Source organism: Mauremys mutica, chromosome 15 (genome assembly GCF_020497125.1).
Source record: "Mauremys mutica isolate MM-2020 ecotype Southern chromosome 15, ASM2049712v1, whole genome shotgun sequence".
Classification (NCBI taxonomy): Eukaryota; Metazoa; Chordata; order Testudines; family Geoemydidae; genus Mauremys; species Mauremys mutica.
In genome coordinates this window covers 38,668,584-38,692,985 of record NC_059086.1, presented here as the reverse complement: position 1 = coordinate 38,692,985, position 24,402 = coordinate 38,668,584, and the positions used below count along the sequence as shown (strand labels likewise).

Sequence of the window (24,402 nt, the reverse complement as noted above, 5' to 3'; positions counted from 1 at the left end):
CCCAACCAGCCCCACTCCTTCACTGCATCCTCTCCCCACCTCACAGCATCCCAGCCCCGCTCCACCACTGCATCCCTTCCCCATCTCACTGCATCCCAACCAGCCCCACTCCTCCACTGCATCCCCTCCCCTACCACACTGCATCCCAAACAGCCGCAATACTTCACTGCATCCTCTCCCCACATAACAGCATCCCAGCCCCACTCCCTCCACTGCATCCCCTCCCCTACTACACTGCATCCCAACCAGCCCCACTCCTCCACTGCATCCTCTCCCCACATAACAGCATCCCAGCCCCGCTCTGCCACTGCATCCCCTCCCCATCTCACTGCATCCCAACCAGCCCCCCTCCTCCACTGCATCCCCTCCCCATCTCACTGCATCACCTCCCCACATCACAGCCCCGCTCCCTCCACTGTATCCCCTCCTCACCACACTGCATCTCAGCCAGCCCCGCTCCCTCCACTGCATCCCCTCCTCACCACACTGCATCTCAGCCAGCCCCGCTCCCTCCACTGCATCCCCTCCCCACCGCACTGCATCCCAGCCCTGCTCCCCCACTGCATCCCCAATCACACTGCGGCCCAGGAAAGCCATTTCCCAAACAAAGAAAGGCCGGCTACCAAAACCAGAGGACAGGCCCTGGGGATTCCCCTCCCCCGCCAGCACAGGTGGCCTCACACCTCCCTCCTCCCCCTCTGTTCGCCCCCCCACCCGTCCTGCTCCTTTCTTCACCCCTTCCCCACCGCCTTGCCTCCTGCCTCCGTGGGGCAAGCCCCACCCACACACCCCACCCATCCACTCCCAATGTGCCCCCTTTCCCTGCCCCCCCAAGCCCTATGCACCCCCCACACCACATCTCACCCCCAAGTCCCAAGCTCCACCCCCACATGCCACACCCTGTCCCAAGCTCCGCCCCTCCGTATGCTCCGCCCCCCCCATCGGTTTCATTTCACTTTAGATTGGTTATTAATTGGTACAGGTCCCCCCACCCGGGCCGTCCTCGGCCCTGCCCCAGGGCGCAACCAGGGACCGACATCCCCCGAGCCGGGGCCCGGGAGCCAGACGGTTCCAGCCCCAGCCAAGGCGCCCCCCGGACGGGCCACAACCCAGACTGGGGCTCCGACACCCGCGGGCCCTTCAACGCTTCCATGGGGCTGCCCCCCAGAGCTCCCCTCCCCCCAGCTGGGTGAACGAGTGACCCCCTCCCCCCCCCAGATTCCAGCCATCCTGACGAATGGAGCCAGCTGTCAGCCCGGTTATATAAAGCTCGGGAAACCTGAGAGCTCGGGGAGCTGGAGTCAGCGTTAACCCCGGGCGGCTGAGGGTCCTTGCACACACACCCTGCTTCACACACCCCTCCTTCTTTGCACATGCACCCCACTCCGTGCACCCCTCCTTCCTCACACACATCCCGCTTCATGCACCCCTCCTTCCTCGCACACACCCCACTCCGTGCACCCCTCCTTCCTCGCACACGTACCCTGCTTCGTGCACCCCTCCTTCCTCCCACACGTGCCCTGCTTTGCACACCCCTCCTTCCTTGCACAAACCAAATAGCACAACCCGGGGAGAAGTGACACCGGGTGCCTATAGTATCCACCCAGGGGATTGCACAGGGCTATTACTAGGTGTTTCACGGTAGCCCCCAGAGGCCCGGACAGAGATCAGCCCCCGTTGTGCCAGGCGCTGCACAGCCAGGGTGCAAGACACCCCACAGCTCTCCCAGGAACACAGCTCAGCTCTGGAAAGCCCCTGGGTGGGTGGGAGCCAAACAGGGGGATGGGTGGGAACCAGCCGCCCCCCCCCCCAGGCCAATGACACCTGTTGGCAGCCACTGGCCCTGAGCGAGAGGACCAGGGGTGGGGGGAGAATGGAGGGGAGAGGCTGAGCCAAACCCTGCCCCCCCAGGGCTGCTTTCTCCACACTCCCATGGGATTTACACTGCCTCTGCCCCCCCGCTAAACTCAGCTAATTAGCCCATGTCACCATGGAGGGGCTGGTTATGACGGGGCTCAAGGCAACTCCGCCGACTGTCCCCTCCCCCATCTCTGCCCCCCAGGCTCCTTCCCCTCCCCCCCATACACTGGCTACACCCCCCACCCCGCCACCCTGTCTCTTCTCCCGGCCCCATGCGCCCCTCCCCCCCGCCGCTAGGCAGAGAGGGACCCCAAGGACACGCCGGGCTCGCCCTGCCCCCATCTCCTCTGGCCACTCTCCTGCTTGTGCCCTGTCCCGAGTGCCCCCTTCCCCGCTGCTCCCCCCTGCCCCCTTCCCCACTGCTCCCCTCCCTCACCCCTTTGCCCCGTCCCCACTGCCCCCCTCCCTCACCCCTTCCCCCCTTCCCCCCCTCCCTCACCCCTTCCCCCCTTCCCCGCTGCCCCCCTCCCTCACCCCTTCCCCCCTCTGCCCCTTCCCCACCGCCCCCCTCCCTCACCCCTTCCCCCCTCTGCCCCTTCCCCACTGCTCCCCCTCCCTCACACCCTTCCCCCTTCCCCACTGCTCCCTCACCCCTCTGCCCCTTCCCCACTGCCCCCCTCCCTCACCCCTTCCCCCCTTCCCCACTGCCCCCCTCCCTCACCCCTTCCCCACTGCTCCCCCTCCCTCCCCCATTCGCCCCGTCCCCTCTGCTCACCTCCCTCCCCACTTCCCCCCTTCCCCTCTGCCCCCCTCCCTCACCCCTCTGCCCCTTCCCCACTGCCCCCCTCCCTCACGCCTTCCCCCCTTCCCCCCTGCTCCCCCTCCCTCACCCCTTCCCCCTTCCCCACTGCTCCCCCTCCCTCCCCCCTTCCCCCCTTCCGCCCTGCTCCCCCTCCCTCACCCCTTCCCCCCTTCCCCACTGCCCCCCTCCCTCACCCCTTCCCCCCTTCCCCACTGCTCCCCCTCCCTCACCCCTTCCCCCTCTGCCCCTTCCCCACTGCCCCCCTCCCTCACGCCTTCCCCCCTTCCCCCCTCCCTCACCCCTCTGCCCCTTCCCCACTGCCCCCCTCCCTCACCCCTTCCCCCCTTCCCCACTGCTCCCCCTCCCTCACCCCTTCCCCCTTCCCCACTGCTCCCCCTCCCTCACCCCTTCCCCCTCTGCCCCTTCCCCCGTCCCCACCGCTCCCCCTTCATCCCTTCCCACTTCCCCCCTCCCCCCCCACTCACGGTGCGCAGGAACTGCACATCATCCTCCCCTTCCCCACCCTCGGCCATGGCTGCGGGGGGCTGCGGGGCTCGGGCCGGCCGCTCAGCGGGGAGAGCCGGGAGTGAGGGGCCGGGCCGGGCCGGGCTGGGCTGCCCGCAGCGGGCGGGGGAGCGGCCCTGGACCCGCCCCCGGCCGCCGCCGATTGGAGGGGGGAGCTCGGGGGGGGGGGGCAAGGCTGAGAGACGGGATGGGGGGGGAGTCTGGGGGGGAGCTGGAGGGAGGGGGGAAGGGGCGGGGCAGGAGGGGGAGGGGGAAACAGGCCCAGAGAAGGGGGGGCAGGTGGCCAGAGAGCGGGTGCAGAGGGAGGGAAGGAGAAAACCAATGACTGAGGGGAGGGGGGCCCCTGGTCCCCAGTGTGGGGAGGGGGAGGGGCTCCTCTGCCCCCCCCCCCGGCTGCCCTAGTCTAGTGGGACTGCAGGAAATCCCCTCTTAGAGCCCAGGACTCCTGGGTTCTCTCCCCTGCTCTGGGAAAGAAAGCTGGGGCGGGGGAGGTGTGGGAGCCAGGACTCCTGGGTTCTATTCTCAGCTCCCCCCCTGGTTTAGGAGCTAAGGCAGGTGCCTCACCTGGCCAGCAGCTCCCTCGCCCCCGTCGCGGGTGTTCCCCTGCTGCACGGACCCCACCGGGCCCTTCGTGCCTGCCTGCCTCAGTTTCCCCAATAGACTGAGTGTTTAACTAGGTGAGGGGAAACGGTGGCTTAATGGCTGCAGGGTGCAATGGAGGGCTGGGTGCTGGGCCCCATGCCCCGCTGGGACCACCGCCCCTGGAGAACAAAGACCTAGGCCAGACCTTTCGCTAGCCGGGAAGAGGAGCAAAGGACTGAGGCCGGGGAGGGTGGCTTAGTCGGCTGGAATTAGGGGCACTGTGGGGCAGGAGGCAGAGACACAGGCCCGGGCTCTGCTCAGCTCCTGCTGGAGTGGCTGCAGCGTCCCCTTCCCTCTGCCAAGCTCAGAGCTCCCTGCGCTGCGTCCCGGCTCCTCGGCCGTTTTCACACCGCCGGCCCAGAGGTGCTGGGGGTGCGGCTCTGAGGGGAGCTCACGGCAGGACGCAGGGGGGCTGGAGGCGCTGAAACCGAGGGGCTGACCCCAGTGACCCAGAGGGGGGCTGACAGATGGAAGGGGTCCTCCTAGGGGCTGTCCCAGCACCCCCGCCCTGGGGATCAATGACAAGGGCTTCTTCCCACCCGGGAAAGGGAAACACACACACGTCCCTTGACGCCAGTCCAGGGGCGGCCGGAGTAGCAGGCGTAGAGAGAGAAATTCTGCTAAAAATCAGGCTCCAGCCTGAGGCTGTTCTATGCGTAGATGTGGAAACTGAGGCACAACACGATGATGCAGCAGAGAAGGGCGTCTGGGAACAGATCCCACCCCTGCTCAGCACCCCCGGCTGGGTTGCTTTTTGCCACACGCTGGAGAGGCAGACCTGCCATTCAGCCTTGCCTCAGTTTCCCAGCTGGCCACACGCACCCAGCTCTTGGTCCCTGGCGGCGGCGACAACCGGAAGGGCTCAGGGAAGGGGAGCGGAGTTTTGTTCTGTTTGTACAGGGCCTGGCGCCCTGGGGCTCCAGTAATACGGAGAGTGAGCCCGAAATAATACAAAAATATTGTCTTCACATTGCAACATCAGAGAAAAGTCACGGGGGGGGGGGAGAAATACGCTCACACCCCACTCAGCGTTGAACCGGGTCCCAGGGGGCTGGCAGGTGCCCCTCACAGCTATGAAAACTGGGGCCTGAATACAGAGCCGGCCTCCGGTTCCTGCCCGGGCGATGCAGGTTGCTCTGCAGGGCAGGTCGCTAGAGGGCGCCCGGGGTGGAATCCATCAGGCTGGGTCGTTAATTAGCAGCCTAGGAGAAGGGAGCCAAGGACAGTCGTGGGGCACCGGGTGCTAATTGGGTGATGCTGCAGATCAGCAGCCGAAATCAAATAAATCCATCCTGGCCCCCAGCTCTGGGCTGCCCATCAACATGCCTGGCAGGAAGACACAGGGCGACCCCCCCCAGCTGGGATCAGGGCCCCCGCATGCCAGGCGCTGCCCAGAAACACCCCCCCAGCTGGGATCAGGGCCCCCGCATGCCAGGCGCTGCCCAGAAACACACCCCCGCCCAGCTGGGATCAAGGCCGCCCCATGGGCTCTAGGCCCATTCCTCTCCCAGCGCTGGGGCAGGAAGATGGGATAGTGCAAAGCTGGATTTATGGTGCACCCCCCCCCCCCATCAGCCCTTTAGTACAACCCAGGTCATGGGGCTTTTTCGTGGCTTGCTGCAAAGCTGCCCTGGGTCCTGGCCATGGGGCAGGGAGACACACCCCCTCTCCCCCCCCCCGGGGGGGGGAAAACATGGCCAGCCCCAGCATGCTAGGAGCAGGGGCAGCTGGGTAACGCGCCCAGGCAGCTGTCTGCTGCAGAGATCTCAGGGCACAGCCAGACCCCAGAGCCACCAGGCTCCAGCGGGACAGCCCAAGATGGACCCCACCAGCCCGGCCCTGGGGCCAACCCTGGGACTGGATGAGATGGGGGGCCCCACCCCCGCCCTACAGCTCCACACCTCTCCCCACATTCAAGGGGCAAGAGACCAAAGACCCCTGGCTTCTCCCCCAGCTTTGGGAGGGGGGGGTCTAGTGGGGGTGGGCAGGGAGCCAGGACTCCTGGAATCTTTTCCCAGCTCACCCCCCACCCCCACTTCCCCCTAAGGCCCAGTTCCCCTTCTGGAGCTGGGACTGGAACCCAGGAGTCCTGGTGCCCAGCCCCCTGCTCTAAGCTCCTGCGTTTCAGCCCCAGAAGGGGAACTGGGCAGTCGGGGAAGTTGCTTTGCCTCAGTTTCCTCATCTATACCCAGGGAGGGGGGTTAATTCCTCACCCCCCCAGGGGCTCAGAGCGCTGGGGGGCCCGGCTCATGGTACATTAAGGAGGCCAGCGGGTTTGGTTGAAGTTTCAGGTGCGTGCAGATCTCCCAGGAGCCCTAATCTCACTGCCGGTGGCACAGCTCTGTCCATCCACGTCCCCTGGCCTGTAAAAATCCAGCCTCCCCTCGGTTACAAACATCAAACAATTCCCCCCCCCCCCCCCCAATCCCAGCCCCCTCAATCCAGCAGCAGCGAGATCCCACCCTGTGCAGGAAACCCAGCGGCCAACACCCCGGGGGCGCCACAATCTGGGCCGACCCCACCACTTCTTTGGGTGGAAAAAAGGGGGAAACAAGTTTTTTAAAAACCTTTTATTCTGGAAGAAATTTAAACATTTGAAAGGAAAGAAACATCGACCCCGTGGGCCTTCTGGCTTTCGGAAGTATTGAGTGTGACTAGAGGGGAGACCCCGCCCGCCCCGGGCTCGGGAAAAAGACACCACAGTCCCTACACTTTGTATAGGTATCAGGGCCCGTCTCCAGAAACAAGCAGTGTGCTCTCACCCCCCCTCCACCCCACAGCGAAACGCAGGAACTGCAGCCCAAGGCGTGAAAGAGCCGGCAGCAGAAACCCAGGCGCGAGGAGCTGGTACCAGGAGATTACAGGGTAAAAAAAACCCGAGGCCGATTTCTCCGCCGGGCATTTGAACCCAGGACGAGCCAGTTCCCAGAGGCCAGCGAGCGAGGGTGCAGAGCAGCTTGGGAAGTGCCGGCCGGGGGACGAAATGCACAGAATTCTGCCTGCCAGGACCAGGCGAGGACACGGCTGCTAAGGGGAGGCAGCCGCGGTGCCCAGGGGTGCCCGGCCGTCAGCCCCACCCGGTTTGGGTCACCCGGAGGGTGAGGGGAGCGCTCAGCCGCAGCCCAGGGGATTCCAAACTTCCGGCCCCAGTTTGCTCCCTGGAAGGGAGGGGAATGCGGCACATCAAGGGAGGGCACCAGCCCAAGCAGACAGACTGTGCCCCCCCCCCCTCACAGATCCAGGGAGTCCCGGCTGGCGGTGAGTTTAGTAGCCAGCAGGGGAGATCTGGGGGTCGCAGGAGGGGCCGGCGGGGGCCATGTCCCGGGGGCTGGCGGTGGGCTCCCTCCGGCCCCGCAGCCCCGCGAAGGCCAGGGTGAGGTGCTTGTGGCCCACCAAGATCTGCCGCCCACAGGCCCGGAAGTAGCTCAGTGGACTCTTGGGGGGCTGCAGGGCAGGGTCGCCCCGCCCCGAGGCCTGGGCCCCGGCCCCGCCGGGCAGGGGCAGGGCGCTCTCATGGCTGAGCGAGCGCCCGAAGCGCCGGCCCCGGGCTGCCCGCTTGGGGGTGCCGGCTCCGGCTCCGGCGGGCTGGGCGGGGGAGCGCGGGAAGGCCAGGGTCAGTCGCTTCACCTGGCGCTTGGGGGCACCGGCGGGGCCGGGCAGACGCTGGGCAAGAGAGCCAGGAGCCGGCTCCTCCTCCGGGCCACCCCCCCCAGCCCCCAGGCAGCCGGGCACAGCACCGCCCGGGGCCAGCGTGACACACAGCATGCGGCTGCCCAGCGGCTCCAGGCCAGGTCGGCTCCCCGGCGCGTCATCCAGCGGCTCTGTCTCACCTCCTCCAGGGCGGGATGGGGAGCTCCCCGCCCCGGCTGCTCCTGGGGGGTCGTTGACGCTGCCCTCCGGCCAGCTCAGGGACCTGCGCAGGGCCCGCTGCTGCCTGCAGGGGACCCCAGTGCGGCTTCCGAACCAGGCCTCCAGGTCCAGCTCCGCGGTGCACGGCTTCTTGCCGGCATCCGCGGATCCCGCAGCGGGCACGGGGTCTCGCTTGCTCTGCCCGGCAGCGGGGTCTTCGACAGCACGTGTCCCTGGAACACAGACATGGCCCCGTCACGGCCCACCCGCGTCATGGGAGGCGGCATCAGACACGGCAGTGAGATGCAGCCACCTCGGGGGCACAGCGTGGCAGCTGTTTGTACCGGGTTCCCTCGCTGTGGGGCAGGGCACGAGGATTGTTTGTGAGGGATCCCTCACCCGGCACGGAGATGCAGCCACCGCTGGGGTGGGGTGGGGTGCAGGGGCTGGTTACACAGGGACCCCTCACCCGGCACGGAGATGCAGCCACCGCTGGGGTGAGGCACAGCAGCTAATGCGCTGACAGGGCTGGATATGGGCAAACCCTGATCTCTACGCGGTTGGGATCTTCGACCCGGCGGCCGTGGCGGCATCGTGCAAACAGACCCACGGCGCGCCGAGGCTCTCTGGCCCTGGGACGGGGGCGGGGTGAAGATGAGCCTGCAGGTCCAGCAACCACTCACCCCCCACCCACCCCGGCCCGCCCCGCCCCGCCCGGCTCTGTTGAAACCAGCCGATTACAACACAGACGACGGGGCCGGGAAGCTATTTCGCCATTGGGCTGAGATGCAGCGCGGCTGCTGCAGTGGGGAGGGGCGGTCTGGGGTTACGGGGTGCAACCCTCCCGCCCCACAGACTGGGAAGGGGAAGCCGGGTCAATGGTGGGGCAGGCAGGACGGGTGCCAGCCGAGGATGCTGATGGGGGTCCCTCTGGGGAGAACAGAGGAACCCCCTGTTGCTCCCACCCAAGCCCATCACCATGGTGTCTGGGTCGTGCCTCCCCCAGCTCTGATCCAAACCCCACTCCCTTTATCTACCCCCCGCACCCCTAGAAGATGGGGGGGGCTTTGTAGGGCATGGGCTGTACCATCATCCGGCTCCGTGGGCCTGCACAAGGGCAGCGGGACCCAGCTCTGTGGGGCTCGGTGCCCCTCCAGGCCGTCTGCCACCACCCTCTTCAGCAGGTGCCAGCCGCTGGCTTCGGGGGCCTTGGCGTCCCGCTTGGCGAGGTCCGGGGGAGGCTGCAGGGGGGAGAAAGGGAGAAGGGCTGCGGCTTTGCTCCGTGGGCCGGCGCCGCAGCTAGAAAGCGCCTGGAGGGGCCCGCGACTAGGTGCCAGGGGAGGCCTCCGAGGTCTGACCCGACCCCCGGGAGCAAGCTGGCACGTGGCACTAGGAGGCCGGCCCCTTTCAAGCAGCGCGGGGACACTGGGTTCTCCCCCGTGTCCCTTTAAACTCCCCCCACCCCCACCCCAGCCCCGGATGCCCAAGTTCTTTTCCACAACCCAAGCTATGGCATTGCTAATGAGCTGGCCCAGGTGTGTGGAACTGCTGCCCCCTGCTGGTAGGCCTGGGGGGGCTGCACTGCCACGATCACTACTGCCCCCTGCTGGGTGGACCCTGCGCTGCAGCGTCACGCATCTTAGGCCCTATACTGCTAACGGGGATTCACCTCTAGGCCAAAGAGGGGCCCGTGCGTCTGGAGTTACTCACCAGCTCCTTCCCGCTACGGGCGAAGATGCGCAAGGATTTGCGCCCCGCGTCCTGCCGCTCGAATGGGGCTGGGGAGCCGTGGGGGGATCGGGCGGGGAGCTTCCTGGACAGGAAGAAGCTCGGCGTCAGGAGAGCTGCCCAGGCACGGCACCAAGCGGGCTCCAGGGGAGACCCCAGAGCCAGGCTCTGCCCAAGGCACCGCCAGAGACGTCCACCGGGCCTCGAATGCTGCCCGCGAACTGAGCAGGGATGAGCCGATTACACACACACACCCCGGGGTGGGGTTTGTGTGTCAGGCATTGCGCTGGGACCCAGGAGATCAAGGTTCAATTCCAGACTCTGCCACCACCTCCCTGGGGGACGCCTTGGGCAACCCCCCCCCCCCCCATCTCCTGGGCCTCAGTTTCCCCAGCTGTTGCGGGGGGGGAATGTCTGCAGTGCCAGGCACAATGAGCAGCCCGAGTCTCAGTAGGGGGGTCTGAGCAGCACCCGGCCCCACAGAGGTCCCCAGCTCAGGAACCAGCATTTCCAGCCATTGCCCCGGGATACACCTGTGGGGCAGGAGCAGGCATCCCAACATGGTGCAGTTACCAGTGGGGAGACCCCCCCGCCCTTACCTCTGAGGACGCCTCTTGCAGCTGCTTTTCCTTCGGTGCAGGCCGACACTGGGGGGCGGAGTCCCTGCGGTGGGGGGCAGCTCTGGGGGGCTGTCGGTGAAGACATCGGGGAGGTTGGCAGGAGCTGGGGGAGGGGAGACAGAGGGATCAGCCAAGAGGTGGGGGGCTGGTGTTTGGGGGCGAGAATAGATGCTTGTCTATTACGGGGGGAAGAGATAGGTGAGAGGGGTGTGATTACAGCAGGGGGGGGCTGGAAGCCAGGACTCCTGGGTTCTCTTCTCAGCTCTGGAAGGGGAGTGGGTTCTAGTGGCTAGAGCAGCAGGGGCTGGGAGCCAGGACTCCTGGGTTCTCTTTCCACCACCCCTCTTATCCTACCACCCCACGGTGCAGTCGGCCCCCCCGGCCGTACCATCTTCCGGGGGCTGGTCCAAGGGGTCCCCGGCCTCGTCCGTGGACAGATCCGAGCCAGCCAGCCCCACGGCGGGTCTCCTGCAAGGGGCAGGTGTGGGCAGCGTTAGCGGGGGCCGGAACCGGCTCGCCCCCCGGAGTTCCCAGCGTGCATTGGAGGACGCGCCCGGGAAAGTGGGTGCCCCCCAAAGCTTGGCTCCTCCCCCCATCTGGCATCACCCGGCTGCATCCACACCACACTCCCCGGTGCCCCCCCCGTCCGACCCCAAACGCCCCCCGCTCCGAGCTCCCCGGTGCCCCCCCCGTCCGACCCCAAACGCCCCCCGCTCCGAGCTCCCCGGTGCCCCCCCCGTCCGACCCCAAACGCCCCCCGCTCCGAGCTCCCCGGTGCCCCCCCCGTCCGACCCCAAACGCCCCCCGCTCCGAGCTCCCCGGGGCCCCCCCCGTCCGACCCCAAACGCCCCCCGCTCCGAGCTCCCCGGTGCCCCCCCCGTCCGACCCCAAACGCCCCCCGCTCCGAGCTCCCCGGTGCTCCCCCGTCCGACCCCAAACTCCCCCCGCTCCGAGCTCCCCGGTGCACCCCCGTCCGACCCCAAACTCCCCCCGCTCCGAGCTCCCCAGTGCTCCCCCCGTCCGACCCCAAACGCCCCCCGCTCCGAGGTCCCCGGTGCCCCCCCGTCCGACCCCAAACTCCCCCCGCTCTGAGCTCCCTGGTGCCCCCCCTCCCACCGCAAACGCCCCCCCCTCTGAGCTCCCCGGTGCCCCCCCGTCCGACCCCAAACTCCCCCCCGCTCTGAGCTCCCCGGGGCCCCCCAGGGGAACGGCACGGAGCCGCCTACCATTTCTTGGTGCCCAGCTGCGCCTCCCGGGCCAGCTCCTCCAAGGCCTTGCGCTTGGCGCTGCAGGGGGTCGTCTGGGGCACCAGGCTGGAGCCGCTCGGGGAGTCTAGGGAGAGGAGGGGGGCTGGGGTCCACACAGGCTGGGGGAGGTCCCCTATGTTTGCCCTGGGCTCTCCCCGACCCAGCAGGGCACCCCCCCCCACTCATGCACCCCATCGCTGCATGGAAGAGACCCTGTGGAGGCAGCGGGGGGCGCTCTCCCCGGCAGTCAGGGCCTGCCCCACTGCCCCAGGGGGCGCTGTGCTGCAAGGAGCGGGGGGGCAGCAGGGGGCTCTCCCCTGGCAGTCAGGGCCTGCCCCATTGCCCCAGGGCGGCACTAGGGGGCGCTGTGCTGCAAGGAGCAGGGGGGCAGCAGGGGGCGCTCTCCCCTGGCAGTCAGGGCCTGCCCCATTGCCCCAGGGCAGCGCTAGGGGGCGCTGTGCTGCAAGGAGCAGGGCTGGGGCAGCAGGGGACTCTCCCCTGGCAGTCAGGGCCTGCCCCATTGCCCCGGGGGGCACTAGGGGGCGCTGTGCTGCAAGGAGCAGGGCTGGGGCAGCAGGGGGCGCTCTCCCCTGGCAGTCAGGGCCTGCCCCATTGCCCCAGGGCAGCGCTAGGGGGCGCTGTGCTGCAAGGAGCAGGGCTGGGGCAGCAGGGGACTCTCCCCTGGCAGTCAGGGCCTGCCCCATTGCCCCAGGGCGGCACTAGGGGGCGCTGTGCTGCAAGGAGCAGGGCGGGGGCAGCAGGGGGCGCTCTCCCCTGGCGGTCAGGGCCTGCCCCATTGCCCCAGGGCAGCGCTAGGGGGCGCTGTGCTGCAAGGAGCAGGGGGGCAGCAGGGGACTCTCCCCTGGCGGTCAGGGCCTGCCCCATTGCCCCAGGGCAGCACTAGGGGGCGCTGTGCTGCAAGGAGCAGGGCGGGGGCAGCAGGGGGCGCTCTCCCCTGGCGGTCAGGGCCTGCCCCATTGCCCCAGGGCAGCACTAGGGGGCGCTGTGCTGCAAGGAGCAGAGCGGGGGGCAGCAGGGGGCGCTCTCCCCTGGCCAGCAGAGGTGGCCGATAGCCCCCGGGGGCCAGCGTTGCAGGAGGTGCCATTGCTCAGACAAGGTGCAAACCCAGCGTGGCTTTTCGTAGCCACCCCCTCAGGCCCAGAGTTGCTCTTTGTTTCAGTCCTAACCTGCTGCATGGCTGTGAACCAGCCCCCGCGCCCCACCCCAGAGGTGGCCGCATCCCAGTGCCAGGCAAAGGGTCTCTACGCACGCAGCGTAAAGCACTTTAGGATGCCCAGAGCCCTTTCCACAGCTGCTCAGATGAGGATCTGGGGACACCCAATATATGTGGGGGGGAGCTGGGGGGTTGCGAGTCGCCTTATACTCATCCAAGCCCCACGGTACCCAGCTGCCCCCCTCGAGCCAGCCCCCACCCCCATGCTCCCGCCCAGCAGCCCTGCACTCACCCACTCCCGGCCCCACAGCGCCACGCCCCACTCGCAGTTTGGTCAGGGCCCCGTTCACAATGTCTGCAAGACGGAAAACGGCAGATTTAACCCCATAGCGTCCCCCTATCACATCCCCGCCCACTAGGGCCAAACCCCCCCACCCCCGAGGAAGCTTCCTGAACACCCCTTGGGGGGTGGGGCATAGTGACAGGGCAGGGGGCTTGTTCCATGGGTAGGGTGTCAGGACTCCTGGGTTCTCGCCCCATCTCTGGCAGGGGAGTGGGGACTAGTGGTCAGAACAGGGGACCGGGCACCAGGACTCCTGGGTTCTCTGCCTGTCCCCAGCAACGCTCACCACCAACGCTCCTCCGGCGAAGTCTCTGGCTCCGCTCCGCCAGCCCGTCTCCGGCATCCCCCGGCCCCGCCGGGCTCTGGCGGCCGCTGTCTGGCTCAGGGGCAGGAGCTGGGAGTTTGTCCAGGAGGAACTGGGGGACTCTGCCTAGAGGGGAGACACAGGGGGGGTTAGAGCCAAGACACCCTAAGAATCCCCTTCCTGTCACCCCAGAGCCACCTGCCTGCAGCCCCCGGACACTCCCATCCGTCAGGTGCCTCTTCGCTGCCACCCAGCCCCTACAGCATGGGGGGGGACCAGCATCGCAGGGGGGCAGAGCCCCCAGCAGCCCCAGCACCCTGCCACGCTGCGGGGGTCAGACCAGCCCACTGGACATGGGGCAGTCAGCAGAGCAGGGGATTCTGGGATAGGACACAGCTGGGAGGCCCTGACCCCAGTGTCCTGAGCTGCTGCCTCCTCTGGTCACCCCCTGCACTGACACTGGGATGCAGCCTCCTTCGCTGCCTGTCCCAGAGCAGCGTCCTGCTGCCAGTCAGCAGCCCCCGCGCCCCACCCCAGAGGTGGCTGCATCCCAGCATCGGGTGAGGGGGCCCTCCATAAACAGCCCCCGTGCCCCACCCCAGAGGTGGCTGCATCCCAGCACTGGGCGAAGGGTCCCTCCATAAACAGCCCCCGTGCCCCTCCCCAGAGGTGGCTGCATTGACCCGTGTAAACCGCTTGCAAGATACGTCTGGATGCAAAGCGCTAGAGACATTTCAGCAGGGACTGAAACGATTTCACAGCTTCCCCAGGACACTGAGCCAGTCCAGGGCTCTGGGGGAATCCCCATTAGCAGTACAGGGCATAGGACACAGACGCTCGGAAGGGTCGGCCGTGCACACACCGATGTGGGGCGCGTGGCTGATCAGGGCCTGCACAGCACCCGCCTGGAGCAGCAGCCGCCGCTCGGTGCCCGGCACGTCACTCAGCGCACAGCTGGGGAAGAGGTTGGGGGCGAAGATCACGGCCAGGTTGGCCTCGTCCATCTTGTTCTCCTGGCACCTGCGGGGGAGGGGGGAGGTGAGCTGAGCCGGACGCGAGGGCTTGGCCAGAAGCAGACCCATGTTGCTGGGCGTTCAAACCCAGCCGGGTCCCAAGTGCCTCCAGTCTCAGCCCCATCTGAATATCACTGCACAGCCCAGCAGGGAGAGCAGTCTCTGGAGAGGCCCAGGGCCGGGGTAGCAGGGGCTGCGGGTCGGGAGTGAGGGGCACCGGCAGAGCTGGGGGAGCCCAGGGCCGGGGTAGCAGGGGCTGCGGGTCGGGAGTGAGGGGCACCGGCGCACACCCACCTGGCTGCCACATCGCGCAGGAAGGTGCAGAAGTAGCGGAGGGCGCGGGCGCTGTGGCGGGGCAGCAGGCAGCTCAGCAGCAGGGTGAGGGGGCCGCGCTCGCCCTCGGCTGGGTGCTGCTGGGCGCGGCACAAGGGGTCCTGCAGCGCGGCCGGGATCAGGGGCTCGGGCAGGTGCCGCAGGAATTGCTTGAGCAGCGCGGCCAGGTCGCAGGGGGCAGCCGAGTCCAGGCACCTCTCCCCGGCCTCCAGCTGGGCCTGGAACGACAGGGGGGGCAGATCTGCCACCAACACCCCAGGGGACTCACGCCCCACCCCGTGCCTCAGTTTCCCCACCCACCTGGCCGGCGTCGTTCCAGGGCTGATGGGCGCTAGGGCCAGGCAGAAGGCTCAGCTGCAGAGCCTGGCCCGGCCCGTTCTCTCACCCGCTCCCCGCTGAAGCCCGTGGATCAGCCAGCCAGGCCTCACTGGGCATGGACCAGATCCCCCTGCCTGACCCCTCCAGCCCTGGAGCATGAGGGTGGGTTCCCCTTTGGCTCCCCATGCTCTCTCCTGCCTGCCCCCTGGAGGCCAAGGGAGGGGCTGAGCAAAGACCCCAGATCCCCACCAAGCTGTGGGAGGGGGACAGGCTTGGAGCAGGGGCGCTACCCAAGACTCCAGCCTGGGTCTGTGGCAACATCCCTTGGATTTCATCAGCCTGTGGCAGCAGGAAACCCGGGGCACAGGGATGCTGCTGGCCCCCAGCCTCCCAAAAAGTCCCCCCAATCCCCAGTGTTCCCTCCTCCCCCGAGAGCAGGCACTGGGAGAGAAGGGAGCTTTGGAAGTGAAACTGAAGAAGGGAGAGGTTGACTTGTGTGTGTGGTGGGAGGGGGAAGCCAGGACTCCGGGGTTCTCTCCGCAGTTCTCAGAGGGGAGTGGGGTCTAGTGGTTAGAGCAGGGGGGGCTGAGAGCCAGGACTCCTGGGTTCTCTCTGCAGCTCTGTGAGGGGAGTGGTGCCTAGTGGTTAGAGCAGGGTGCATGTCTGTATCAGGGGGACACGGGGGATGATCATCCCATCCACTGCAAGTTCAACATGCTTTCCAAGCGCATCCTCCTGCATCTGGCCCAGACCGAGCTGAACAGCCTACTACTGCTGCCGGCCCCGAGCGCCTCCTCACACTCCAGGGGTGCAGTGTTCATGGGGAGGGCTCCCATCCCCCCCCCCCCCCCACACACACACACACAGGCGCCGGATCTCGCCCTGCCTGGAGCACAATCACTAACCACCATCAGCCACACGCCAGGGCCTGCTTGCCGGCCGAGACGTACGTGCCGAGTCAGCCTGCGACGGGGTGGGGGAGGAGGTTCGTTATCACGGCTGAGCGGGGGTGGGGGGGAGCCTGCCCCTGAGCAGGGAGGGGGCCACGTACCTTTAAGGCCTTGACGCGGGTCACGGAGCCGGATTTCCGGAACAGCCCCTCCGTGTGCAGATGCCGCCGCAGGGCCTCGCAGATCTGCACCAGGAACCTGGGGGCAGACCCGGGGGAGGGGGGGCGCTAAGGAGGCAGCAGTGTGTGTGGGGGGTGGTTCTCAGTCCGCATCAGCCCCTCCCCCCTTAACCCTTTGGGGGTCTTGGGGCCGAACCTCTCTGGGTCAGCGCCCCCCAGCACGTCGGCCTGAGTCTGCCGAGAGCCTGAGACAATTGCCCTGGGGGGAAGGGACTGCCCCATTTACCCCTCTCTGAAACCCACTGCTCCATGGGGCCTCTCTACCGACACCCCCACAGCGGGGGTCTCTGTGAGCAAGGGGCTGGACCCCCCCACGGCTCTGCTCCTGGGAGGGGCGTCGCCCCCAAGGGGGGGGGGGGGGTCTGTGTAGCTGCCCCTGACGCTTCAAATGAGGTGGGGCCAGGGCTACTGAACGCAGGGGCGGGGCCATTGCGAGCTGGGCGGGGGGGGGTCTCTAGCCCCTCCTCCCTCCAGCCCAGCCATGAAGTTATTGGAGGCGCATTTCCTAAGATCCAGATCCAATCCCGGTGCCGGCTGGTGCGAGCTCCCCCTTCGCCCCCCCCACTCACCGCGGGACTCCCTCCACGCTCTCCGACAGGGGCAGCGCCTGCAGCGGGGTCCCGAACGGGCCGGCGGGCGCCGCCAGGGGCGATTTCTCCTGGTGCTGAGAGAGGAGAGAGAAGAGACGGGACTTGGCACTGGGCCGCTGCTCTGAGCTGTCCGGCTTAGGCCCCTCCCCCTGGTGCCCATCACCGCGGCCTCTGGGCATCAGACTGGAGGGCAGAGGATGGGGTCAGTGCCCGTGCGGCCAGCGTGGAAGAGCTGTGGCCAAGAGCAGGCAGCCTCCCTGCCAGCTGACCCATTGCCCCGGGCCTAAAGACGACTCCCCCCTAGCTGCGGGCAGTAGAGGGCGTATGAGACACAGAGCAGCAGGTCTGATTGGAGTCAGCAGAAGGCAGCTTGGTTCATCCCAATACCCCACAGTGAAACCTCACCACAGAGCTGAAGATAAAAGGGGGCCCCCTCATTCCCCCCCCCAATATCTGCCCTCTCTGGGGAAAGCCCGTGTGGCCCCCAGGGCAGAGCTCTCAAAGGGGGGAGCTCCATGCCTGTGGGGCTAGGCAGCGGGGCAGGGCTTACAGGGGGAGAAACAGGGTCACAGAAGCTGCTGCTGCTTTGAAGTGCAAGCGGCGCATCCGGTTTCACGCACTCGGCGCCCACAACAAGGGAACTGCTGCCAGTGTGACCTGGTTACGGGGGGGCTCCCCCGGCGCTCTGCTCCCAGGACGCCCCAAGGCTGGTTCGGGGGGGGGCAGCTTGGCGAAGAGCTTCGCAAAAGCCCCCCCCCCCCAATTTCCATGGCAGGTGGGGAAACTGAGGCATAAAGGTGCCCCTACTTTGCCAACCAGAGCTGGGAATGGAACCCAGGAGTCCTGGCTTCCCCACCCCTCTGGTTCCAACTACTAGGCCCCACCCCCTCCTCCCAAGCTGGGAGGGGAACCCAGGAGTCCCGACAATCGGACCACAAACACTCCCCCCTGTTAATGAAACTCGCGCGGAGACGTCGCAGGGCTGGCAACGGGCTCCACCCCAGCCACAGCTGCCTGGAGGCCAGAGGGGGCCCACTGCTCCCCCACTTACAGGCGAGTCGCTCAGGGCGGGTTTCCAGTGCTTGAGCCTCACGCCAGCGCGCCGCAGGTGGCGGACAACAGCCTCTGCCAGCTCCCTTCTCTCCAGGCTCGGCATGGCTCCGGGGTCACGGCCGAGGCGTCACATCACGCGGCCCCAGCATGGGCCCAAGGGACACCCCACAACTGGGCAAGGAGGAGAGGGAACGACTGAGCCTGGCTCTGTCCCAGCACCCGACACAGCCTCCCTGTTTCATTTTTAAATGGAGACCCCCCCCCCCCCTTGGATTCACCCAACTACAGCTTTGCAAGATGCCTGGCTAGCAGGCACAATCCCCTTTACTCTGCCCCTCAGTCTCAGCCTGTCCCCTCACCAGCCAGTCCCCACCCCGAATCCTGGCCATTCCTTTCCTCCCAGACCCCTCCAGGTTTGGGTGCCCCCAATCCGACCCTGTCACCCCCTCTAATCTGTAGCCCCCCAAAGAAGCAGGGAAAACATCTGCTGGTCCCAGGTGCTCCCCTGACCTGCAGCCCATGGGGGACCCGCTGGAGAGAGGAAAGGAGGCACCCTTTGATCTATTTATAAATTCCCCTGTTGGGGGGGAGGTGGTGCTCGTTAGCCGCACCTTTTCCAGGTGCTGGCTGATACGCTAACGAGTCAATTTGTCTGGGGATCCTTCCCCCTTTGAATGTGTAGCAGCGCCTCAAAATACTCCCCCCACCCCAGAGACAGATCAACCCCCCCCCCGCAATTAACCCTTTCCAGGCGCTTCCGTCGTTAAAGCTGAATCTAGAGAAGTCACAGTCCTGCCATGGACCAGCCCCTGCCCCCCAGTCAGTGCTAATTAAGAGCAGAGGGTTGGAATTAACCAATTATCGGCCCCAGCTCTGAGGGGATCTGTTACAGTCTCCAAGACCCCTGTATTGTCCCACCGCTAGGGGGTTTTCCACCCCCCTCCCCTGCAGCCGTCCAGCGATGGTGCTGGCTAACTGGGGGGTGGATCCCCCAAACTGGGGTTAAATTGCCCGTTCCAGCCCCAGGGTCTCTGTGGCTCGGGCCTGGGCGCAGAGCCTCCAAGGGGGTTGGCACCGGCGTAGCTGTGGGGATCTGGGCCGTGCTTGCCCCCCACACCCCACGGCATGTGCGCAGCTCCAGAGGCGGTTGCACCCACCAGCCCCCAGGGTCCTGCCCCCGGCACATGGAGAGAGAAGCAGGGCTGGCCCCGGACTCCCCCCGCAGCTCCCCCAGCACCGGAGGGTGTGACGAGGGGGGACTGTTCTCACTGGGGGCTGGGAATGCTGGGTTGGTGCCTCAGTGTCCCCAGTGCAGTTCTTAAGTATCTAGCAAAGCAAAAGGCCAGTGCACCCGAATGCCTGGCACTCTGTCTCCTGGCAACTGATGGCCGGGGCCCCTCCCTGCAAAGGTGCCGGCTGGAGGTGTTGGAGACAAAGGGGTCAGGTGACCTCCTGGCCCAGGAAAGGGGCGGGGGGGCAGACTGGGGCTGGCTGGGGAAGGACACACAGGGCTCTGATTCCCCACTGGGGGCTGTGGGGCTCCTGGGGCCCCAAGATGGACCTAACAAGGGGGGATCCTGTTATCTGTGCCTGCAAGACCCAGTCCTGGACTGTGTTCCTGGCATCTAAATAAACCTTCTGCTTTCCTGGCTGGCTGAGAGTCCTGGTGAATCGCAGGGAGCCGGGGGGGGGGGGCCGGGCCCTGACTCCCCCCCACTCCGTGACAGGGGGGAAGAAAGCTGGGCCCCTGGGCTGTTTTCAGCCCTGCCCTGCCCTGAAACCTAGAAAAGCCCCATCATCCCCGCCCCGACTCTGCTGGGCCGGGGGGCGGGGGGGGAGCGACTCGGGCAGAGCTGCGGCCCCGCTGGGCCAGGCCACTGGCAGAGGGCACCGCTGGGGCAGAGCTGGCACAGCTGCGTGGGCTCTGGGCGAACGGCCCCCTGCACCGCCCATCGGGGATGGGGAAGGAACCAACGCGACAGCAGAAATTGAGGTGTCAAATTCCTAGATTCTGAGCCAAGACCCATTGTGATCCCAATTCCCAGAGCAGATCCGCACATCTCCTGCCCAGTCGGAGTCTGTCCAGCGTCACCGCCCAGCCACTGGGTCCTGTTCAACCTGCCGCCGCTGACTCACCAGCCCGTTATTAAATATTTCTTCCCCGGGCAGCTACTTACCGACAGAGCCCAAGCCACCCCCGAGCCGGCCCTTTGCTCAGCTCGACGGGCCGAGCTCCGAGAGTCTGTCTCTCCAAGGCAGCTTTTCTAACCCTTCGATCGTTCTCGCGGCTCTTCTCCGACCCCTCTCCCATTGGTCAACCCCCTTCTGGAGTTGTGGGCACCAGAACTGGACGCCGGGTCCCAGCAGCGGTCGCACCAGGGCCAGACACGGGGGGGAAAATATCCTCTCTGCTCCGGCGGGAGATTCCCCTGTTTGTGCAGCCCAGGATGGGGGTCGCGCTTCTGGCTGCAGCGTCGCACCGGGAGCTCAGCTGACTTCCCACCAGGGCCCCTGAAGGAAAACTGCACCAGAGACACTCTGCCTGTCTGTGACCCTTGGGTCGAGCTACCCATCCCTCCTTCCCCACACACCCCATCCATCCATCCCTCCTTCCCCACACACCCCATCCATCCATCCCTCCTTCCCACACACCCCGTCCATCCATCCCTCCTTCCCATCCATCCCATCCATCCATCCCTCCTTCCCACACACCCCGTCCATCCATCCCTCCTTCCATACACCCCATCCATCCATCCCTCCTTCCCACACACCCCATCCATCCATCCCTCCTTCCATACACCCCGTCCATCCATCCCTCCTTCCCCACACACCTCGTCCATCCATCCCTCCTTCCCATCCATCCCATCCATCCATCCCTCCTTCCCATACACCTCGTCCATCCATCCCTCCTTCCATACACCCCGTCCATCCATCCCTCCTTCCCATACACCCCGTCCATCCATCCCTCCTTCCCCACACACCTCGTCCATCCATCCCTCCTTCCCATACACCCCATCCATCCATCCCTCCTTCCCCACACACCTCGTCCATCCATCCCTCCTTCCCATCCATCCCATCCATCCATCCCTCCTTCCCATACACCTCCTCCATCCATCCCTCCTTCCCATACACCCCGTCCATCCATCCCTCCTTCCCCATACACCTCGTCCATCCATCCCTCCTTCCCACACACCCCATCCATCCATCCCTCCTTCCATACACCCCATCCATCCATCCCTCCTTCCCCACACACCTCGTCCATCCATCCCTCCTTCCCATCCATCCCATCCATCCATCCCTCCTTCCCATACACCTCGTCCATCCATCCCTCCTTCCCATACACCCCATCCATCCATCCCTCCTTCCCACACACCCCTTCCATCCATCCCTCCTTCCCCACACACCCCATCCATCCATCCCTCCTTCCCCACACACCCCATCCATCCATCCCTCCTTCCCCACACACCCCGTCCATCCATCCCTCCTTCCCACACACCCCATCCATCCATCCCTCCTTCCCCACACACCCCGTCCATCCATCCCTCCTTCCCACACACCCCATCCATCCATCCCTCCTTCCCATCCATCCCATCCATCCATCCATCCCTCCTTCCATACACCCCGTCCATCCATCCCTCCTTCCCCACACACCCCGTCCATCCATCCCTCCTTCCCATCCATCCCATCCATCCATCCCTCCTTCCCCATACACCCCGTCCATCCATCCCTCCTTCCCCACACACCCCGTCCATCCATCCCTCCTTCCCATACACCCCGTCCATCCATCCCTCCTTCCATACACCCCGTCCATCCATCCCTCCTTCCCATACACCCCGTCCATCCATCCCTCCTTCCATACACCCCGTCCATCCATCCCTCCTTCCATACACCCCGTCCATCCATCCCTCCTTCCACACACCCCGTCCATCCATCCCTCCTTCCCATACACCCCGTCCATCCATCCCTCCTTCCATACACCCCGTCCATCCATCCCTCCTTCCATACACCCCATCCATCCATCCCTCCTTCCCATACACCTCGTCCATCCATCCCTCCATCCCATACACCCCGTCCATCCATCCCTCCTTCCCCACACACCTCGTCCATCCATCCCTCCTTCCCATCCATCCCATCCATCCATCCCTCCTTCCCCACACACCCCGTCCATCCATCCCTCCTTCCCCATACACCTCGTCCATCCATCCCTCCATCCCATACACCCCGTCCATCCATCCTTCCTTCCCATACACCCCATCCATCCATCCCTCCTTCCCCACACACCCCGGCCAACCCTCCCTCACTGCCATCCATCCCATCCATCCATCCCTCCTTCCCCACACACCCCGTCCATCCATCCCTCCTTCCCATCCATCCCATCCATCCATCCCTCCTTCCCACACACCCCATCCATCCATCCCTCCTTCCCATACACCCCATCCATCCATCCCTCCTTCCCACACACCTCGTCCATCCATCCCTCCTTCCCACACACCCCGTCCATCCATCCCTCCTTCCCCATACACCTCGTCCATCCATCCCTCCATCCCATACACCCCGTCCATCCATCCCTCCTTCCCATACATCCCATCCATCCATCCCTCCTTCCCCATACACCCCATCCATCCATCCCTCCTTCCCCATACACCCCGTCCATCCATCCCTCCTTCCCATCCATCCATCCCTCCATCCCACACACCCCGTCCATCCATCCCTCCATCCCACACACCCCGTCCATCCATCCCTCCTTCCATACACCCCGTCCATCCATCCCTCCTTCTCATACACCCCGTCCATCCATCCCTCCTTCCATACACCCCATCCATCCATCCCTCCTTCCCATACACCCCGTCCATCCATCCCTCCTTCCCATACACCCCGTCCATCCATCCCTCCTTCCCACACACCTCGTCCATCCATCCCTCCTTCCCACACACCCCGTCCATCCATCCCTCCTTCCCACACACCCCGTCCATCCATCCCTCCTTCCCCATACACCTCGTCCATCCATCCCTCCATCCCATACACCCCGTCCATCCATCCCTCCTTCCCATACATCCCATCCATCCGTCCCTCCTTCCCCATACACCCCATCCATCCATCCCTCCTTCCCCAAAAACCCCGTCCATCCAACCCACCATCCCATCCATCCATCCCTCCATCCCACACACCCCGTCCATCCATCCCTCCATCCCACACACCCAGTCCATCCATCCCTCCTTCCATACACCCCGTCCATCCATCCCTCCTTCTCATACAGCCCGTCCATCCATCCCTCCTTCCCACACACCCCATCCATCCATCCCTCCTTCCCATACACCCCGTCCATCCATCCCTCCTTCCCACACACCCCGTCCATCCATCCCTCCTTCCATACACCCCCTCTATCATCTCTCTCTCTCTCTCTCTCTCTCAGACACCCCGTAACCCCCCGCAGGGCCCCCGGGGAACAGTCGCTCTCGCTCACCACGGCATTTTTATATATTCTTCCTTCCTTCCTCCCTCAGCTAAAAAAAAAGCCCCTTTTCTTCACTTCTGCAGACGCAGCAGCCGAGCTCCCGCGAGCTGGGCTGGATCTCACCCAGGCCCAGACGGGCGTCCTCTAAGGACAGGGAATAGGGTGCGTGGTCAGTAGGGGGAGTGCTCCCTCCACAGTCAGTGCTGACCCCCAAACCCTGCGGCAATGCCAGGGGTGCTGCGCTGCGGGGAGTAGGTGAGCGGGGTCAGCAGGAGGCGCTCTTCAACTCTCAATCAGATCGGGGGGTCATCATCTCCTCTAAGCTGTTGTGCAGCATTGCTGTGAGCTGTTAAACTGCTGTGGTGCCTCACCCCAGAGGCAGCTGCATCTTAGCGCCGGATGAGGGCTCCCTGTATAAATGGCTGCCATGCCCCACTCCAGAGATGGCTGCACCTCTGTCCTGGGTGAGGGATCTCCGTGTAAACAGCTCCCTCCCCATGCCCCAGAAGTGGCTGCATTTGAGTGATATTTATGAAGTGTTTATAATGAGCATTTGGCTCCTTTCTGACGAAAGGCACTAGCTGATCATCTGCCTAGTCATTATTCTTATGATCTTCTTAGTGCTAAAGGAAAAAAGCGCTGCTCCTAGACTCAGCCTCTGTTAGGCTTAGCTGACAAAACTGGTTCTAGGTCAGTGTGTTTAGTTCTGATTAGCCAATGGCCGCTCGGGGAGAGGAGTGGGGTTTAGTTATCAAACCTGGTGACTGGGTGTCAGGACTCATGGGTCCTGTTCCCAGCTCGGGGAGTGGTGTCTCGTGGTTAGAGCAGGTGACCGGGAGTCAGGACTCCTGGGTTCTGTTCCCAGCTTGGGGAGTGGGGTCTAGTGGTTAGAGCAGGTGACCGGGCGTCAGGACTCCCGGGTCCTGGTCCCAGCTCAGGAGTGGGGCCTAGTGGTTAGAGCAGGGGGGACTGAGAATCAGGACTCATGGGTTCTGGGTAGGGCATGGGCCCTAGTGGTTAGAGCAGGTGACCGGGAGTCAGGACTCCTGGGTCCTGGTCCCAGCTCAGGAGTGGGGCCTAGTGGTTAGAGCAGGTGACCGGGAGTCAGGACTCCTGGGTTCTCTTCCTGGATTTGGAAGGGGAGCATGATTAGGTGGTTAAAGGGGGAAAGAGAGGCAGGACTCCTGGGTTCTTTCCCCTGTTGTGGACAGACACATTGGCGCTCTGTCTCTCTCTCACAGCCCACTGTCCTGACATCACACATACAAGCCAGTTCCTTTTTTTATCACCCATCAGCACAAATGTTACCAGTTCCTTTTGACTCAGCTCGGCCGCAGGACAGGTCCCGCCCCGGGGCCCGCAGCCGGGAGCTTGTTCATGAGTTTTCTTTTCTTTCTGTCGTGCACAAGGACGCCAG

General features: G+C 65.4%; 2 protein-coding genes across 5 annotated transcripts in view; both read right to left on the bottom strand.

Moving 5' to 3' along the window:
• LOC123349812 (ryanodine receptor 1-like) overlaps positions 1-3,270 on the bottom strand; it is a 119,414-nt gene extending 116,144 nt beyond the window's left edge. Inside the window, 1 exon segment of the mRNA XM_044988008.1 lies at positions 3,148-3,270. Within this exon segment, the coding sequence (XP_044843943.1) occupies positions 3,148-3,195 (48 nt within the window). The 5' untranslated portion in view covers positions 3,196-3,270.
• Positions 3,271-6,473: 3,203 nt separating this feature from the next.
• LOC123349822 (rho GTPase-activating protein 11A-like) lies at positions 6,474-20,106 on the bottom strand. 4 transcript variants are annotated; one of them, XM_044988038.1, is made up of 14 exons: positions 19,708-20,106; positions 17,529-17,701; positions 16,457-16,551; positions 15,810-15,906; positions 14,402-14,658; positions 13,957-14,114; positions 13,077-13,220; positions 12,740-12,802; positions 11,253-11,358; positions 10,415-10,494; positions 10,006-10,129; positions 9,389-9,491; positions 8,766-8,919; positions 6,474-7,911 (listed from the first exon to the last, which is right to left on the bottom strand). In XM_044988038.1, the coding sequence occupies exons 2-14, from the start codon at positions 17,631-17,633 to the stop codon at positions 7,094-7,096; spliced, it is 2,304 nt and encodes a 767-aa protein (XP_044843973.1). In that variant the 5' UTR covers positions 17,634-17,701; positions 19,708-20,106; the 3' UTR covers positions 6,474-7,093. The 4 variants fall into 4 exon arrangements, with proteins under 4 accessions (XP_044843973.1, XP_044843974.1, XP_044843975.1 ...); XM_044988039.1 differs by lacking the exon at positions 19,708-20,106 and adding an exon at positions 18,041-18,147; XM_044988040.1 differs by lacking the exons at positions 15,810-15,906; positions 16,457-16,551.
• Positions 20,107-24,402: the final 4,296 nt, after the last annotated feature.

Excerpts from the sequence above, each read along its gene's own strand:
- LOC123349822 (XM_044988038.1), bottom strand. The coding sequence starts at position 17,633 with ATGCCGAGCCTGGAGAGAAGGGAGCTGGCAGAGGCTGTTGTCCGCCAC. Across the intron at positions 13,221-13,956 it reads CAGCCACGCGCCCCACATCG|GCAGAGTCCCCCAGTTCCTC; the intron begins GTGTGTGCACGG and ends TCTCCCCTCTAG. Across the intron at positions 10,495-11,252 it reads CAGCTGGGCACCAAGAAATG|GAGACCCGCCGTGGGGCTGG; the intron begins GTAGGCGGCTCC and ends TGCCCCTTGCAG.